Genomic DNA, 18,424 nt, shown 5'->3' with positions numbered 1-18,424 from the left:
TAAAGTGCTAAAATGTGGTGGAAATATGTTTCAAACTTTCAACATAATTGATATTGCGACTGTGGCCACTGGCCGCCAAATGAAGATAAGTGATAAAGTGAATATGAATACACCTTAAATGTGTTATATTTGCCTCCCATCATTTCATTGCAATACTATATAATATACCCATCACTCCGTTGCCATACTATGTTTTCATACATAATTAAGATATTATTATTGGTTAATGGTGGATGGTGATGCCAATTATGGGGAATATTGTGACACCAATCCATAACCATTCTTTGTATCAGAAATGTGCTAATCCTTTTGTGGCTAGCATCTAGTATACTTGGTCAGCACTAAACATAACCTTATCTGCACCACTAGTACTCCAACAATCCACATGTTGCCCTAATTAAAATCTGTACGTTCTTGATAAAACTAATTCCGACTTGCCCTTTATATATAGCTCTGACTTTAGCTCAAATCGCCATGGAATTAGGTTTGTTGTACTTGCTAAGTTCAGAGGGACTTGGTCTAAAGGTTTGGTGGGTGATAGATTTGGATGGCTAGCTAAACTCATAAATATGATATAAGTAGAAGGTTGGTGAGGGAGGAAATCGAGTGTGTGTGTAGTACTATACTTTTATGTTAAGAGGAATTCATAATTATGCATACCAAACCCTTGGAATGGTACTGCTCGACTCCTAGATTGCGCATCTATTAGCTGGAAAAATTAAGCTTATGAAAGAGGTTTATCGATATTAATTGAACGATGCTGATTGGTCATCGAATTTGATTAACTAGGAGGTAATGGGGCAATACCACTTTTAATTTGCCAAACTAACTATTGTTTAAGCATCTCATTACCAGACGCCTGGCTTTCCTAACTAGTTAATTTGCTAGGGTTTATAAATTTTGGTTCGGGAATTATATTCAAATTTTGCATGGATAATATGATGATTTTTACGACATTAATTTTATCTATAGATAAAGATTTTGTGTCTAATTTCATACACATGGATACAAGATAACCATCTTTATTTGTAACATCACAGTGATCGTCGGAAAAATCTTATCCCAACCTTTTTATTTTTATTTTTATCTAACATGATCATCAACGTATGATTGACAAAAACCCTAATGCAAAGTATTGTATTCTATCGATCGACAAAAACCCCAGTAGACTATTTCCTACATTTATGATCAACAAAACCCTAAAATGGACTTTTTCTAACATTGATGATCGACAGAACCCATCAAAAATGTCAAACCTGTCATCTAACTTAATTGCTACGCACATTGGTTGCAGATGGGGATATGGGAATGAATGATACGTACATAGCTTTGGTCCAACCCATAAAGAAAGGAACTAATTAGAGGACAATGAGAAAAAATTGAAAGCCTCACTCTTAGGAGTTAGGATGATGATCTAGCTTTCGGTCCCTGCAGTTGCCAATATGTATGACTTGGTCATCTATAGTCCAATACGCAGGTAATAAAGCTATTGCATCTTGTGCACGCCAGGAAGCAAAAATCCAAAACGTCCCAAAACCCCATTTGGTAAACAAGAATGTCAAAGGCTATTACATACTGTACGTGCTTTCTACTAGTTAATTTATGATCGAAGATTTTGATCTCTGCTGGCCGGTAGGGTTTGGTTAGTTGTTGCCTTAGGGTTCTTTATGCAGACCGATGATGACGCATAATATCTGATAGTTACAGGTTTCTTATAGGTGGTGAGTGAGTGGGGAAAGTCCACAATCTCCTCACGCAATTCGCCACTTTCTCCACGCTCAAATTGCCACCCCCACATTTTCTTCTCCCCACTACGTACCTATCTTCAATCTTTTCTATCCTCTCCAACTGCTATATAATTTTATAAATTATTTCTTAGTTCCATTGCCTTAAAAAATGGATTAGTTTTGGACTTTTATAGTGTCGTAAGCTGTAACCGTTCTACTTCTACTAGAAGAAGTCGAAGAAGGGTTATCTATCTATATATGTTAGACAAACTTATTTAGTGCAGGCATCTCTTGTCTATTAGACAAATCAACATGCTATTACTGAATGGAAAAGAGAGGATGGCGTGATCATTTTATTAGCAAACTGAGGGTTTTTGGATAAGAACGGAAGCAAAATACTAAAATGAAGGAAGGGTCGGATAAAAAATAAAATTAAAATGACTGAATCGTACCTTCATATAAATGAAATGATATAGTTATTTTTTTTCATAGATGTATTTATCGAACATAAATGATAAGGGAAAAACAAAATCCATTCCGAATCGCCTTTAATCCTAAAACCAAAAACCCTTTGATAATAGTATTGTCCTTTTCAGTAATTCAATCGGCAAAGCATCCAATAGGAAGGCCATTAAACGATTCACTTTCAAATTCGAGACCCCCAATGTCCACGTTGAACCCAACCTTCTCTCTACGCAAACGACCAAAAAGCCTTTCTCCCTCCCTCACATAAATTCCCCTTTCCCTCCATATCTCTATATATACCTCTTCACGCATACACATAAACTCAGACTTCTTCTGTTCATTCATTAAAACCAACACTTATATGGCTCTGAAAACCATAAAAGCTTCATCCATGGCGGACGCAGCTTCATGGTACTGCGCTACAATTCTACTAGCCCTAATCCTTCTGGCTTCTATAAGAGAGAGCTCGAATTCCACGACAGACGATGATTCCGTCCGAGGGAAACAGTTCTTGCGGACGAACCGTCCCTGCGACGAAATCTATGTCGTCGGAGAAGGTGAGACCCTCCACACCATCAGTGACAAGTGCGGTGACCCGTTCATCGTGGAGCGCAACCCGCATATCCATGACCCGGATGATGTTTTCCCCGGACTCGTCATCAAGATCACTCCTAGTTCCAAACACTCCAATTAGTTTCAAGCTTTTGTAAATTTGAATTAGTGGTATAATCGTAGTTTTGAGAGACTAGTCTAGCTGGTCATCTTCTCCATAGCCATAGCAAGCTTTTTAAGTTGTAAAATATACACAGAACTGAATCATGAACTTCTTTTCCTGCAGCTAGAAATCCAATTTTACCTTGCACTACTTTTTTTTTTTTTCCTCCTTATTTCAATATTTCTATAAGCTTTGATTATATCGTTCAAATATATGATGAGTCATGCACTCATGCATACTATATATGGCTACTGTTAAATGCAGACTGTGACTTTTCCATGGCCTTTTTCGGTTTTACTTTTAGTCCTCTACCAATACTTTTGACTCATTCAATTCGAAATAGGATCTTATTGCAAAACAAAAATAGTGAATTTAATTTATTAGGTAAAGGATAATTATTAATGACTTTTAATTTGTTTCCATCTTGTTCTCCTTTTCGGTTTCTCTTTCTCTTTGGCTATTTGTTCTTGGGAGGAGTTATGTTGACTGTGAGTTTTCTTTTCTGGAGAAGAACGTACACACCAAATTTATCAATAATTTTTGAAGTAAAAAAAAAAAAAAAAAATATATATATATATATATATATATATATTAATTCCTCGTTCAAACAGTTAAATTAAGAATTAGGTAGCCAAAAGGTATGGGCATGCGGCTGGAACTTGGAAATTAGAGAAAGCAGCCTCATCGATCAGCAGCCAACAACTAATTAAAGAATTCAACAGTTTTGACCGTTTGACGTTTTACCAAGTTCAACATTTTTACGTGTTTGCAGTTACATCATACATGTTTGTCGTACTGGGTATTTCATAAGCAGGCTTAAAATTTTACGCAGAAATCTATTTTGGTAAGTTCTATGTGCATGAAAGAAGAGACCGACCGCATGATAACTTATGGTACTTGACATGTCCGTTAAACTTGATTGGACCATTTTGTTTCTCTATTCAGATAGGGTTTGATTTTATTTTCTTACATCAAAATTTGATTTTTTTAATTCATATATTAAAATCTAATTCTAATTCAATTCTCATGTATTTGAATGAAGCTCGACTTGAACATTATTGACGATCTCTAGTATAATTAGCCTCACCCTGAAGTTATTGCAAAACTGCTAACATTTTGACACCAAGACCTTGATGGATCATCGAGAAATGGCCGGAGGGCTAGCATATAGGTATCACGATGTGATAAACGTGGAAGGATTATGGACGATACGTCGAATATTTCGTTGTTATTTGCGTGGACTGTAATCCGTTATCCACTTTAGGTTGGTGAACATGTTACATGTTACATGTTTCATGTTGATGCCTTCCTTCAGAAAACAACCAGAGACGTGTTATATGTTGCTTCAAGCTTCTACCTACACCACTATGCATGGATAAAGCCGACTCTCTCGCCCGAAAGGACAAAGTTGAGCCGTATCAGAAAAATGGAAAGCGTTGAGCTTTGGGTATTGGGCCCCTACAAAAGACTAATATTGGAGCCCAATATATAAAATTTCTTCCTTTCTAGCCTAATTAATAAATTGAGAAAGCCGAATTTTTTTTTTTTTTTGGGTGAATAAACCGAAATTGAAAAAACCCTAGAGTACTTAAGCGCTAGTATGATGGATACAGAGATATTGTGTTTTTGTAGGACTAGCAAGAGCTTTTAACACAAAGCCGGTCGTATTGAAGGAAATGTTAAAATTTACTTTCATTCAATTCTGTTCAATAATTAGAAAGACATTTACAACATACTTCAATCGCAACCCATTTTAATGTTCTAATGTACTCGTAATCGTTTGGTATGAATATTTGTTTGAGAACATAAAATCGTTACGGGTTGTGTCAAAGATTGTGTACTTGTGATCATAATATCAAATTACTCCGCATCTAAAATTCTGTAGACTGCAGTCAATGAGTTTAATTTGAATCATAAAAACTTGATTAAGACCATATAGTGGGGACGTTTATGACTCAATTATCCAATTAACCTTCTATCAATATTTATCCATTTCTTTCTTATCCCTCAGAGAGAGAGCTTCCTAGGAATTAAGGCAAAAGTTAATACATGTATCAGCAAAACAAGTGGTCGGTGCACTTGTAATTACGTTCTTCTCCAGTTTTCCTGATCGACAAGAATGAAGCTATTAATTAATAAGAGATGGCATGGATTGATTGGATTCCCTAGGTCAGCCTAAACCATACCATTATCATCATCATGACTAATTCTTAGGTGCGGCTACCCGCACCACGTGTACGGTGCGGCTGCCCAATCAAGTCTCAGAATTTTTTGTCTTTGTTTCGGAATTATCCCTGATTTTTAATGTGAAATATCCAAAATATCTCCCTGCTTAGGCACTGATTGGACAGCCGCATCAGTCGCACCACGTGGCGGTGCGGCTGTCCCACGCAAGAACCTCTCTATTACCATATATTATTTTGCTTAATAATCCTGAAAAAAAAACAATATTTAATGATTTTGTTCATCGTGGGAATGAACTAATTAATTAAGGTCTACATGATTGGTGTTACAGATGGTGCCAGTATTATTAATTATATTAATCAAAGACATTGTATCTTTACATGAGCAGGTAAAAATTAATGTTGTTCAACTAGAAAAGTGTGGGAAAAAGGCAAAAACGTCGGCTTTGCTTTGTGCACAAAGAACGTTCGGTCCCTATGCTTTAGGGTTTAGGTTATTTAAAGAAGAGACCAGTCTAGTTTTGAAGAGATTGCATTGTACGTACTAGCTAGCTAGCTCTGCAGAGATCCATATTGAGAAGAATGGATTTCAGATGGTGGAGAAGATCATTCGCTGGAGCTTTTGTTTCTTGGGTTTTCTTCTTTCTTCGTTTTTCTTGCTCAGACAAAGGTATGGATTTGTATGTATATTGTATAATACTATAATGTTAACCTGACCCAAGATCAAAGAAAACAAAATGCTTTTTCTTTACTTTATTTGTGTGTGCAGCTCCAGACTTCACATTTGTGAAAGAAGCAACGTCGGCTCCGCCAGTGATTTCCTACGACTACATAATTATCGGCGGCGGTACTGCTGGGTGTCCTTTAGCTGCTACTCTCTCTCACGGCGGCGCAACCGTCTTAGTCCTGGAACGTGGTGGCTCACCCTACACCAATCCTAACATCACCAACATTGACAACTTCGCTTCTGTTCTTCTGGACAGGTCTCCCACTTCTCCGGCACAGCCCTTCACCTCCGAGGATGGTGTCTACAATGCAAGGGCACGCATCCTCGGGGGCGGCTCGGCCATCAACGCCGGGTTTTACTCGCGTGCCAGCACGCACTACATCAAGGAAATGGGCTGGAACCAAAAAATTGTCGAACAGGCTTATGAATGGGTTGAGAAAGTTGTGGCATTTCAACCTCCCTTGATGGAGTGGCAGACTGCTCTCAGAGATGGTTTGCTTGAAGTCGGAGTGTTGCCGAATAACGGCTTTACCTACAACCATTTGTACGGTACTAAAGTCGGAGGTACCATTTTCGACAAAGAAGGTCATAGACACACCGCCGCGGATTTGCTTGAGTATGCAAACCCCAGCAGTATCACTGTCTATTTGCATGCCATTGTGCACAAGATCTTGTTTAGACACATTCCCGGTAAGGGTTTAGTACCGCTTTCACCAAATGATGTGACAGTAAACATGTCGGTTACGATCTTTATATTGACGTGGGTTTGATTTGTTTAATGCAGGAAGGGCAAGGCCGCAAGCTTATGGTGTGATTTATAAAGATGCAAATGGAGTGAGGCACCAAGCTTACCTAAAGAATAACTCCAAGAACGAGATTATATTAACAGCTGGAGCTATTGGGAGCCCTCAGCTTCTGATGCTGAGTGGCATTGGGCCGGGTTACCATCTTCGGACCCACGGTATTCAGGTGGTGGTGGATCAGCCCTTGGTGGGGCAGGGAATGGCTGATAACCCAATGAACGTCCTCCTCATTCCGTCACCTCTGCCGGTTGAGGTGTCTCTGGTTCAAGTTGTGGGCATAACCAAGTTTGATACCTACATTGAAGGAGCTAGCGGACTCAGCTTGGCTTATCCTTTGGCTCGAAGGCTTGCTAAAAGCTTTAGGCTCATCTTGAATCAGGTTAGTTCATAAACTTTTCTCGTTCTTTAGAAATTGGTGCCTAAAAATTACTAAAAGTTATTGGGTGACATTGAAATTGGGGGTGAAAAGATAATTTAAGGGTGTCTATAGAAATACTCTAGGAAAATATGATTCAAATGGGCTAGTCCCATAATACCGTTTTCCACCCCAATTATTTTGAAGTGCAACTTTTAGCATCTAGTGCCTAAAAGTCTGGTTGACTGGTTTGAATGATTGTTTTGTACTATAACATCGTGGTCTTTGGATTTATAAACCCTGATTATGATTGAAGTAAGCAAAAAATAAGTGAAGCAGAGCCCATTTCTATAAATAGAAACCTGACCGAGCATTTGCTTGATTGGGATTTGTAGGGTGATTATGAGCCTTTCAAAGTTCCACCAGAAGCCATGGCGATAGCTGTAGACACTGTAAACGCAGTTGTGAATCGGACCCTCAGAGCTGGAGTCATACTCGAAAAAATCACAGGTCCACTCTCCACAGGTCATCTAGAGCTCAGGAACCTAGACCCTGATGACACTCCGTCTGTCACATTTAACTACTTCAAAGAGCCAGAGGACTTGAGGAGGTGCATTGAGGGTATGATGACCATTATCAGTGTGGTCAATTCCAAATCCTTTTCGAAATTCCGTTATAAAAGCATGCCAATCGAAGCTCTCATTAACCTAATGCTGACTTTGCCGATAAACAATAGGCGAAGACATGCAAATGCTGCATTTTCCTTGGAACAATTTTGCATAGACACAGTGATGACCATATGGCATTATCATGGAGGTTGTCAAGTTGGTAGGGTTGTGGACAAAGAATACAGGGTGCTTGGTGTTGATTCACTTAGGGTTGTTGATGGATCGACATTTCATTCGACTCCAGGAACTAATCCCCAAGCTACTGTCATGATGCTTGGCAGGCAAGTATATACGATCAAGCATCTATCCATGTAACTGTATACTAATTAGTTGCTAATTAATTGATCAGTTTCTTTCCTGTGGTGTAGGTATGTGGGAGAAAGGATTGTTCATGAGAGATACCTATCCCGAAGATCAGAACAGAAGAATTGAGAGTAATAATGTCAATGGCTATTGATCAAGTGCATATCTCCAAGACATTTGAATATTCTGTAGATTTGAATTTATAGATCGAGTTAGATCTTATTTGAGTGTTCTACGACTGTGGGTGGATCATCCTAGTGAATAAAGCTGATGGTGTAGAAATATGAGCAATGCTAGATAGACCTCTTTTATTAAATTCAAGTAAGGGGCATGCCTCTTATTTGCTTCAGCTAAAAAAAAAAAAAAAGGTTCCCTTATTACGTTGTAAGCCATCTCTATTGATATTTAATTGCCAGTTTGCTCCTGTCGTGTTCATAAGTAAGGTAAGACACTAAAACTAAGACGTGTCTACCTTTCTTATTTTATTTTATAATTTTTTTTTTTACTTTATCAGTTAAAAGCCTGATTAATTACATCAAATAATGTAGTCGGGATGCGACGATGAACGTACAACTGAATTGAATCTCTAATGTTTCCCAACACTAATTCATACTTCCACTCTCCGTTGCCACTTGAACAACCTGAAGGACTTTTCTAAAATTGATCAATGGGCGTAGCTTTAATACATCACAAATTTCCTCTGCTAGCTAGGCTTTAATTTTCTTCAGTTGTGATCAGTTTGCTTACATGATCTGTAAAAGAAAGATTGAGAAATAATTAAATCTTGCAATTGCATAATCGATCATAGCATGGTTAGATAGAGTGGAGTAAAGTTAAAGATATTGACAGCAAAACTCAGTCGAACTCCAGCAAACTAAAGTGAAAATATAACTTGGAGAGTCATATAGTGATGTTTCATAATAGAGAAATTGAGTGATATCGCCTTCTTTTCTTAATTACCAAAGAAAATAAAAATCCCCCATTGAAAAAAAAAGAAGAGAAATCCTAAGAAGAGGATATGCTGTTTATAAGGCTATTCGATAAGTTCTTTATACTCTTTATAATAAGGGGAGGCATCTCCTTTCTTCTGCCTTTTTTCTCCTTAATTTCAACTTCAATGCATGGACAATAAGAGTGGAAGAATCTCTTATGCGAAGAAAGAGCGTTTTCAAGGCACTGAAAAATACAACTAGCGGCAGAATTTGAATGTCCCCGGCCCCAATAAAACCCCGAAAAGCAGTCATTGAAGAATGTTTACAGCATAATCCTTCGGATATCCTATTTTCTAGCAGTCACCTGGTTTATTCCATCTCCGGCCATCTCTTGGAGCCTCGACTCCAAATGGAGCGCTTATATATATAGCTTGCGCCAGACCACCATTGGAACCAGAGGAGTACTACTACAAGTCTACAAGCAACTAGCTTGAAGAAGAGAAGTTGTCAATTAATAAGCAAACCAGTCATAGGCCTCCTCTCTATTGGCAGGCACTAGTGATTGGTGTAACATATTGAGGTTTACAATCACTTTCATTCATAATCTGCCAAGGAAGAGTTGCCCTGCGATTGCTTTAGCTTAATAATAACCTTGCAACCACAATTCAGTCCAGCCCTGACTCCCACATCGACTAAAGAGATCTTGGTACTCCAATAAGCATAGATCAATAATGCTTTAGCTACTGAAGTTTCCTTATTTACTTGATATTGCACTTCTTTATGACTAAACTTGCAAACTAGCTTACCATGGGGTTTCAAACAAGGACATATGAAGAGAAATGGTGTCATGACCTGATATATAGGAAGAACAGATTCCTAGTTTTTAAGAGTTTGAGAGGATGCACTTGTTATCATGTCATATATGTGTTCGCTAATGCTAAGTTGCTAACCCCTTGTATTGTTTACAGAATTTCTTAATGAAATATAATTAGTGACTGATATCAGGTTTATTAACACGTACCACATTTGCGTCCCCTAGTGAAGATGAGCAATCAACCAGCAATTTGGATTTTGCTGTAAAATTAAAATTTCTTGTGTAAGTTTGGTCCTATAAATTATGTCTTTATCAGTTACTGATTAAATTCATAAGCTATTTGTTTTTTTTTTTCCTGAAATTGTTGATAACAGTCCTAAAATCAATCTTCTTTATTTTTCTCAAAGGTAAGAAAATAAGACAATAGATTATGTAATTGCGGACGTAATAGAGAGCCAAAGGACTTGCAGAAGTGAACTAAGTGTAGAGCTTAATGCTTTCCTGATCTGCTGAAGAAAAGTACATTATAATCTAGTTAACTATCTCTTTGATAAGTTTGGCTAGTTAGGTTAATCTTGTACCCTATAGGGTTAAGTTGTTGTTGTACGTAAAATCAAGTAACTAGTTACGAAAATATCAAGCTGAAACTAAGCCGTTTTTTCATCTGTTCTTCAAGCTTCATTGCTAATGCAATTCAATCTAAACAAATCAACTACTGCAATTCAATCTAAACAAATCAAGTTGTGTTTATGATTGTGGTGTGTTACCAATACATATCAGAAGCCCAAATTCTAACACCGAGGGCATCGAGAGTATGCTAGTTTTTCGGAAATGGTGAAAAATTGAGGAAAATGAAAAACAAGCTTATGAATAAATTCTGAAGCAAAACAAACTGATCTACTTTCTCTGTTTGTTATGTTTGGTAATTGTACAGCCTTCTGATTACCACAAATGAGGAAAATCCCCCTTTTATACTACTCACTATTAAGCTAAGACTAACTGATTTCACTAACTACTCCTATAACAAGTTAGCAACAGAAAGCGTGTCAACCATCCTGGAGAAGATGAGCTGTAGGATTAGCCTCAACTAGCTTCGTCTTCTTTATTCCTTGTCTCTGCGGTCAAATCTCACCTGTAAAATTGGATCTACAACTCACACTGCTACTGAAGTGAGCATACAATTCTTGATGGAAAAAGTTGCATCCGCAGAATTTGCACTGGACGAGTCGTTGCTCAGATCTGCAACACTCACTGATAGATAAGTGAGAATTCAAATTTTTTTTATTGCTAAAGCAGAACTGGCAACTTTTGCAGCGGAAGGGTTCCTGCTGCTGCTCCTCCTGCTCAACAAACATACATACTCATCAGGCAACCGGCGAATAAAACCAAAGGCAATAGCACTAAGGTTAGTCAAAGAGGCGCAATGCAAGCTGCATCTGATAGTGTTGATAACTGTATTGACCACCACAAAAGGGTACGTATTGCTTATTCCTAAGATAGAAGAGGCGGAACAAACCACAGAAAGAAACACAGAGTCATATTGAAATCTATAGACAATTTCAAAGAGAAAGGATTAGCTCACAGTAACAGAAGAAAGAAATGATGATTTATTACTATGTTTGAAACTTTAAATTGACATTTCTTCAATCCTAACCTCTGACTCCCCAGAGTGAAGCACACTCAACCCCCAACAAACATAGTTTATGCTGATTTATCTAACAACAAAGACCCCATACCTAGACTTCCTTCAATCAATATTCAGTGGCAGTTCAAAAAGCTTAACTTACTTGATTACCCAACATACCCAACCTATAAGCATAAAATGAAATAATGAAGAGAAACCACTTAAAATTGAACATTTAGATGCAATGAAATGATGCGCATGGTTTGATAGAGTTTCACTCTACATAGTTACTCATCAAGGACAGAACAATATATACCTAATGTAACACTTGATTAAGACATTAGGTACCTGAACAAAACGTAATACAAATGATCATGACACATGGAATGCGCATCATCAAGTAAACTAGAGAACTTACACGGTGACGGTGATGGAGTGGAAGCACAGCTAAACCGCACACTTCTGTAGATATGGGAGAAGCTTCCTCAGACCAGTAGTGGTATTCAAAGGGGCGCCAACCCAGTGTTTTGGCAGAAAAGGATCTACCATTCGAGTTGGAGGGGTAAAACACACGGAAATATGGATCATCACCACAACTGCTGGTATGAGTGTCAGGACTAGCAGCAGATTTCGAAAAGGAATATTCGAATGTGAAGAAAACCCCACGCATCTTATCAAAAATCCACCAATCCAAGAACACAAAGCATACTTTTTGACCTCCAAGATGGATGAAGCTGACTGAGCGCTCATCAAATTTAATATCCACCTCTATGGTTGCTATAAGCTCGAGAGCGAGATCATTGGACAGGTTCATGTGGAAGACTAGTATATCGTTCCCACAGGAGGAAAATAATATCTTATTATTTTCCTCCTCCAAGTCCAAAACCAAAACCCGCAGAAAGGGAAGGGCTCTGGGGTCAATATAATTGTACAGTTTATGGCGGTCATGACGAACCCAGAGTTCATTCCATGGTCGGGTAGGCTCCGCCACGTCAAAGCTGTAGACCGGAGTATCGCAGTCAGAGATCAAGAATTTGGTGCCCACAACTGCACAAGAGAGGGGACCACGACGTTGGATAATCGGGGGAGGATGATCCGGAAGAGCGGCCCATGATCCGGTTTGGGGGTCAAATACCTCAAAGGACGAGGAGCTGGGGAAGCCTTGAGGCCGTAAGTCGAGAGCGTACAGTTTACCCTCGATCTCCATCAGCTGGGGAAGACGTTTTGGTGATTGAAATTCCGGAATTCCATGATCACGAGCTTTGGGTTTGTTGGCTTTGCGTTTGACGAACTTGGGCTTATCTCGCAAGGTGTCCAACACGTAGACCTTGGAAGTCCGATGTCGTTGCGGAAGTTGAAGTCCGCCGGCCAAAACAATCTGAGATCCAAACACACCGAAACCCATGTCGTAGGGAACGTCGTTGCCTTGAAGAAAATCAACTTCTCGCAGGATATGGTCTTGGACTTTGGTTGGTGGAGATCCCATAGCTTTGGTTGGTGGAGATCTGGAGAAAGAGATGGTAATCGGAGTATCGGAAAAGGAGAGCAAGTCGGTCAAGTTGATGGCCTGGATACTGTAACACTGTGTAAACACTCTCTCGTCCCTATATCTCTCCATGCTACATATATACAGCGACTTGGTCGAGACCCAATCCGCCTCAGCCTCCATGGCTTTCCTTACCCTAAATCTGGATTTTCCCTGCATTTATAACCATGCAAACGTCTTGCATTGGGCCACCAGGTGTGGCCCAAACTTCACAATATCCTTATTAAAAAAGGCATTCTAATAGAAGCCTAAAACAGGCAAAAGAGGACAACAAGCTACTGTCATGATGCTTGGCAGGCATGTATATACGATCAAGCATCTATTCATGAAAATGTACGTATACTAATTAGTTGTTAACTGATCAATTTCTGTCCTGGTTGTAGGTATGTGGGAGAAAGGATTGTTCATGAGAGATAACTATCCCGAAGATCAGAACAAAAGAATTCATCGAGTACATAATGTCAGTGGCCACTACCACAAAAGTGGGCTTTGGACACCATTTCTTACCCACGTTTAGTGTAATGGTGATGGGACCCAAACTATATCTCGCCAATCTTTCTAATGGTGTCTCTATAATTGATTTTTATTTTTATTTAATCAATGAAAGCAAAAACTAAAACTGTTCAAGCCTCACCAATGCGTTTAAAGATATAAAATATTATTTTAGACTAAATCAGCAATTCTTTTATCTTCTTATAATTCTTATCTTTCTTTTTCTGCAGTGCAGAACAACATTCTCTCCTCTCTCTCTCTCTCAATGTCTGTGTGTGTGTGTGAAGAATGAAGAGAGCAGTAATCTTCCGATGACCACCTGTACCGTACAAAATCGGATTTAGTCTTTTATTTTGAGTGGTTTCTATGTGATCTACGTTTGAGCTCCATCAAAATGACGAGAAAAGCATACCCATACGGAGTCAAATCTCATATTCGCACCAAAGGTACAACAAATAGTTCTTTTGGAATTTTAGGATATTGGGTTTTTCTTTTCTTGTGCATGATTCTTTCTTGATTTTGATTTTAGGCTCTTGCATGAATTCTTTCTTGAACACAGAACTTGAATTTTTGGGGTTAATTTTTTTGGGTTGGAATGAAGCTTTTCGCACTGGTCAAAACAAAAGAAAAAGAATGGACCTTTTCATGATCTTTAGGATAATGAAAGGTGAAATAATTAGATTGATGAAAATTCTGTTTTGCTGAAATTTTATTGTTTTTGACTAGCTAAAGGTCGAGTCTTTTCATTAATTCAGTTTAGATATGTCATTCTTCATGGTGATGACATCATTTCTGAGATTGACTTGAGTTAATTTGTTCAGTTTTGATTTTTTTTTGTATTACCAATGGCTACAACATACCAACATCTATAAATTTCATGCATGTCTGATTGCTTATTGCCATTCTTCATTGTGTTGATTTTGATTTGTGAGATGTGTTTAAGTTCAAAATTCCTCTGAATTTGCTCAATTTTTGAACCTTTTTGAATTATCATTGGCTACACTATACCATATCTTGTATGGTGCAAGTCTTTTGGCATCTCCGAAATTATACTGTCCAGATTTGTGCTACTTTATTCCAATTTTCAACCAGGTTTATTTTTTGTTGTATGGAATAAGCATATTGAACTTATTTGTTTGAGATAATGTTTAATCTTTTGATGATGCAAATTTTTAACTTCGCTTTTTTTTTTTCTTGCAGAGCAATTGTTACTAAAGTCTTTAGCAGATACATTCCCAGTTTCATTCTTCTGTTATTTCTGAAAATGGTATCCTTTGTTATGTAATTCTTTTTATCCATTCAAGAATATATATCTCACAATGAAATAAAAGGAGTGCATCTTCAAAAGTACTTTGGTTCACAATGGTTGTCTTTTTTTGCTATTGTATTTACTGGATCATTTTTCTAAAACTTACATATTTTTTTATCGATACCAAGAATATTCCTGCAAAGCTTGATTTACTTTGACATTTGTCTACTTTTCATGAAATTGCAGAGTACAGAATCGACTCTGGTGTGGCTGGACTTTTGATTGTCCTTAAAAATCTAAGGTAAGTAAACCTTTTGTTCAAGTGACTGCTGTTTAGCACTGCTTATCTGGTGATTTTGTCCCTTTGTATACCCTCCTGGTAAGTTCATAATTTTGGAGAACTGTCAGACTTAATGGGGCTCTGGTGCATCTTGTAATGTCACCTTAATTTTATTCGATTGCAGCATTGGTTTCTCATAAATGCTTACTACTTTCAGCTTTTATTGAATTTACTTGTAGATCTGACATTTGTATCAGTCTTAAATGTGACTGTGTATATTCTTGCTGGGAAATTAATTTTATGAACTTATCAATCAAATGCAGTTCCTTTATAATTTTGTATTCTTTACACCAAATAGAGAATATTTTTCTAACTAGCCCATTCCAGCTTTTGAGGCCTGTTGTTAACTAACTTATATCACTGTACTAGGGATGAGGTCAATATGATTGTCAAAGTCAAAGGCTAAACTACTCCATGGGAAGCTCTTGGAAAGGAAATACAATCATGAGGATATCATCTTGTCCTTGATTCACCATCAATCTATTTGAACTTTTTAAGTAAGATTCTTAAATGACTGGTTATATGCAATTTCATTGCTAGTTTATATCTGGTTTGTAGATTTTTAAACTTAATGAGTTATGTGGCATAACAAGACTACTTTTAATGTATGTCCTATATGTTAAATTGACACGTAGCATTTATTATTTTGTAGGGGGTTGTAATATGAAATTGAAGCTGCAAGAGCTTATGAATGAGGAGACAAAAAATGTTGTTCACTCAATAAGGTACACCTAAAATCTATTCTTTTGTAAATGTGAATAATGATGTATAGTTCTAGTTCAAGAAAACATATTTATGGCCTAAGTAGTCCTTGAACATGGTTGATTTTGAAAGCATAGTCTAATAAGAATATGTTGTATTATCGACAACATGCAAGTTTAATTATGAAATAAAGGGGATAAGAATCTGTAATTAAGTATGCTCCTCCATAAAAGTGGGCTAATACCACCATTGATATATTATGGTTGTATAATTGCAAGTGCTTAAAAACTTGATGCATATATAGAATACTATTGTTCAATATAACCTACTTTTTGGCTTCAGATTTTTCCTTCTATGTGTCAACCATGCCAATAGCTGTTTAATTGGACCAGCTTTAATTTACTACATAGTCAATGTAAATGATAATTGTTCGTTTTAAGTTTGTTGCCCGAAAGAAATTTCATTGCAGGTGGATACTTTCTGGCTAACTTGTGTGTTTTCCTGCTTGCAGGAAAAGATATGGACTTGCAATGCATACATCAGAAGAGAGGAGAGCAATATCTGGTATTATGAAAGAAAGTATGTGATCCATAACATATAGGGAGCTTTTATATGAACTTATGTACCTGCCCAATTGCTGCTGCAGTTACCTGTCATCTGAGCTTCAGTCTTCGTTTGTAAATCTGTCTTATTGTTTTAGCTTTTATATTCTACCCTAGCTAGGATAGTTGTTTAGTTTATGAGCTTCAAGTTGATATTATTACATAGTCCATATTCATGATAATCGATTACATGAGCTTCAAGTTGATATTATTACATAGTCCATTTCCTTAAGCTTGTGTTTTCAGAATTTCAATTGTTCCACAACAAAAAAATTTAGTTGATATTTCATATTATGGCTTTGTAAGTGTTATATATTCTAAATATTCCTTTCATTTTATTTGATGTAGTCATCCATGGAGGAGAAGAGGAAATTGCAGATACCATGCCTAGAATTAAGGCTGCCAAGAATTGTTCTTTTCAGAGAATTGAATTTGTATATTAATTTTAATTTTTTTTTAATATGAAATCTTGCAGTCATCATTGCTAGATAGTGTTTTTCTGGTGATGGGGCCCACAGTTTGAAAGTCACTAAAAAAGTGATAGTGCCTTTTTGAGTCTTTGTCACGCCAGCAATGGCAACGGGCAACCCTTCAAATTTTGGTGTCTAAGATGGTGGCTATTGCCATTACACACCAATCATGGTTGTCTTTTACTTCAATCCACACCATTCACAATGGTGTTTATAGCTCAGTTTTGTTGTAGTGCATGGGCTATTGATCAAGTGCATGTCTCCAAGAGAGTAGAGACCAAGACATTTGAATATTCTGTAGATTTCAATATATAGAGTTAGATCTTATTTGAATGTTCTACGACTGTACGTGGATCATCCTTGTGAATCAAGCTGTTGGTGTAGAAATAAGAGCAATGCTAGAAAGACCTTTTTGTTTTCTGTTACACTTGCATTATGTGTGATTTAAGGTCCCCTTATTACATTGTAAGCCATCTTTATTGATAGTTAATTCCCAGCAGTTTGCTCCTGTCGTGTTCATGAGTAAAGTAAGACACTAAAACTAAGACGTGTCTGCCTTTCTTATTTTGTTTTATTTTTTATTTTGATAAAGTAAGGGCCTGATTAATTACATCAAATAATGTAGTCGGGTTGCGACGATGAACGTACAACTGAATTGAATCCTAATATTTCTCAACACTAATTCATACTTTCACTCTCCGCCGCCACTTGAACAAAGCTAAAGAATTTTTCTAAAATTGACCAATGGGCATGTTAAAGCTACATCACAAATTTCCTCTTGCACGAAGTACTATTAACCCTTAATTTCCTGATCCAACTAGGAAACTGCTGCAGAAGACTTTCTACATCCACTTGCATTACAGTTTTCTCCACCCAATTATCTAGATATTTTGTGTCTAAAGTACATTATAATCTAGTTAATTATCTCTTTGATTTTCGGCCACATGTTTGGCTAGCTAGTTAGGTTAATCTGGTACCCTATATAAGGGTTAAGTAGTTGTAAAATCAAGAAACTAGATATGAAAATATCAAGCTGAAACTGTTTTTTCAACTGTTCTCGTTCATGCTTCATTGCTACTGCAATTCAATCTAAACAAATCAAGCTGTGTTTATGATTGTGGTGTGTTACAACTTACAAATACATGTCAGAAGCCCAAATTCTAACAGCGAGGGCATCAAGAGTTTGCTAGATTTTCAGATATGGTGAAAAATTGAGGAGAATGAAAAACAAGCTATGAACAAATTGTGAAGCAAAACAAACTGATCTACTTTTCTCTGTTTGTTATCTTTGGTAATTGTACAGGCTTCTGATTACACAAATGTGGAAAATTGCCCCTTCTATACTACTCACTATTAAGCTAAGACTAACTGATTTCACTAACTACTCCTATAGCAATTTAGCAACTGAACGTGTCAGCCAACCTGTAGAAGATGAGCTATAGGATTAGCCTTAGCTAGCTTCATCTTCTATATATATTCCTTGTCTCTGCGGTCAAATATGACCTGTAAAATTGGATCTACAACTCACGCTGCTATTGAAGTGAGCATACAATTCTTGATGGGAAAAGTTGCATCCGCAGAATTTGCACTGGACGAGTCGTTGCTCAGATCTGCAACACTCACTGATAGATAAGTGAGAATTCAAATTTTTTTTAGCGCTAAAGCAGAATTGGCAACTTTTGCAGCGGAAGGGTCCCTGCTGCTCCT

At 37.3% G+C, this 18,424-nt stretch overlaps 2 protein-coding genes and 1 long non-coding RNA gene across 5 annotated transcripts; 2 read left to right on the top strand and 1 right to left on the bottom strand.

Moving 5' to 3' along the window:
* Window positions 1-5,646: 5,646 nt before the first annotated feature.
* LOC133718336 (protein HOTHEAD-like) lies at window positions 5,647-8,236 on the top strand. Its single transcript, XM_062145159.1, has 5 exons — window positions 5,647-5,760; window positions 5,860-6,507; window positions 6,602-6,999; window positions 7,371-7,924; window positions 8,012-8,236. Exons 1-5 carry the CDS (start codon window positions 5,673-5,675, stop codon window positions 8,073-8,075), a joined length of 1,752 nt encoding a protein of 583 aa, XP_062001143.1. The 5' UTR covers window positions 5,647-5,672; the 3' UTR covers window positions 8,076-8,236.
* A 2,298-nt stretch (window positions 8,237-10,534) lies between these two features.
* Window positions 10,535-13,008, bottom strand: LOC133714915 (uncharacterized). 2 transcript variants are annotated; one of them, XM_062141197.1, is made up of 2 exons: window positions 11,735-13,007; window positions 10,535-11,032 (listed from the first exon to the last, which is right to left on the bottom strand). In XM_062141197.1, the coding sequence occupies exons 1-2, from the start codon at window positions 12,983-12,985 to the stop codon at window positions 10,814-10,816; spliced, it is 1,470 nt and encodes a 489-aa protein (XP_061997181.1). In that variant the 5' UTR covers window positions 12,986-13,007; the 3' UTR covers window positions 10,535-10,813. The 2 variants fall into 2 exon arrangements, with proteins under 2 accessions (XP_061997181.1, XP_061997182.1); XM_062141198.1 differs by lacking the exon at window positions 10,535-11,032 and adding an exon at window positions 11,062-11,183 and having other exon boundaries at window positions 11,735-13,008.
* Window positions 13,009-13,371: 363 nt separating this feature from the next.
* On the top strand, window positions 13,372-17,144 carry LOC133715299 (uncharacterized). Of its 2 annotated transcripts, XR_009849020.1 has the most exons (8): window positions 13,372-13,386; window positions 13,585-13,800; window positions 14,555-14,621; window positions 14,850-14,904; window positions 15,313-15,440; window positions 15,596-15,668; window positions 16,157-16,224; window positions 16,596-17,144. It is a non-coding gene; the product is annotated as an uncharacterized LOC133715299 (long non-coding RNA). The 2 variants fall into 2 exon arrangements; XR_009849019.1 differs by lacking the exon at window positions 13,372-13,386 and having other exon boundaries at window positions 13,483-13,800.
* Window positions 17,145-18,424: the final 1,280 nt, after the last annotated feature.

The sequence above is a fragment of the Rosa rugosa genome, chromosome 6 (genome assembly GCF_958449725.1).
Source record: "Rosa rugosa chromosome 6, drRosRugo1.1, whole genome shotgun sequence".
Lineage (NCBI taxonomy): Eukaryota > Viridiplantae > Streptophyta > Magnoliopsida > Rosales > Rosaceae > Rosa > Rosa rugosa.
Note: the sequence above shows the minus strand (reverse complement) of the source record. Positions and strands in the feature narration are given on the sequence as shown.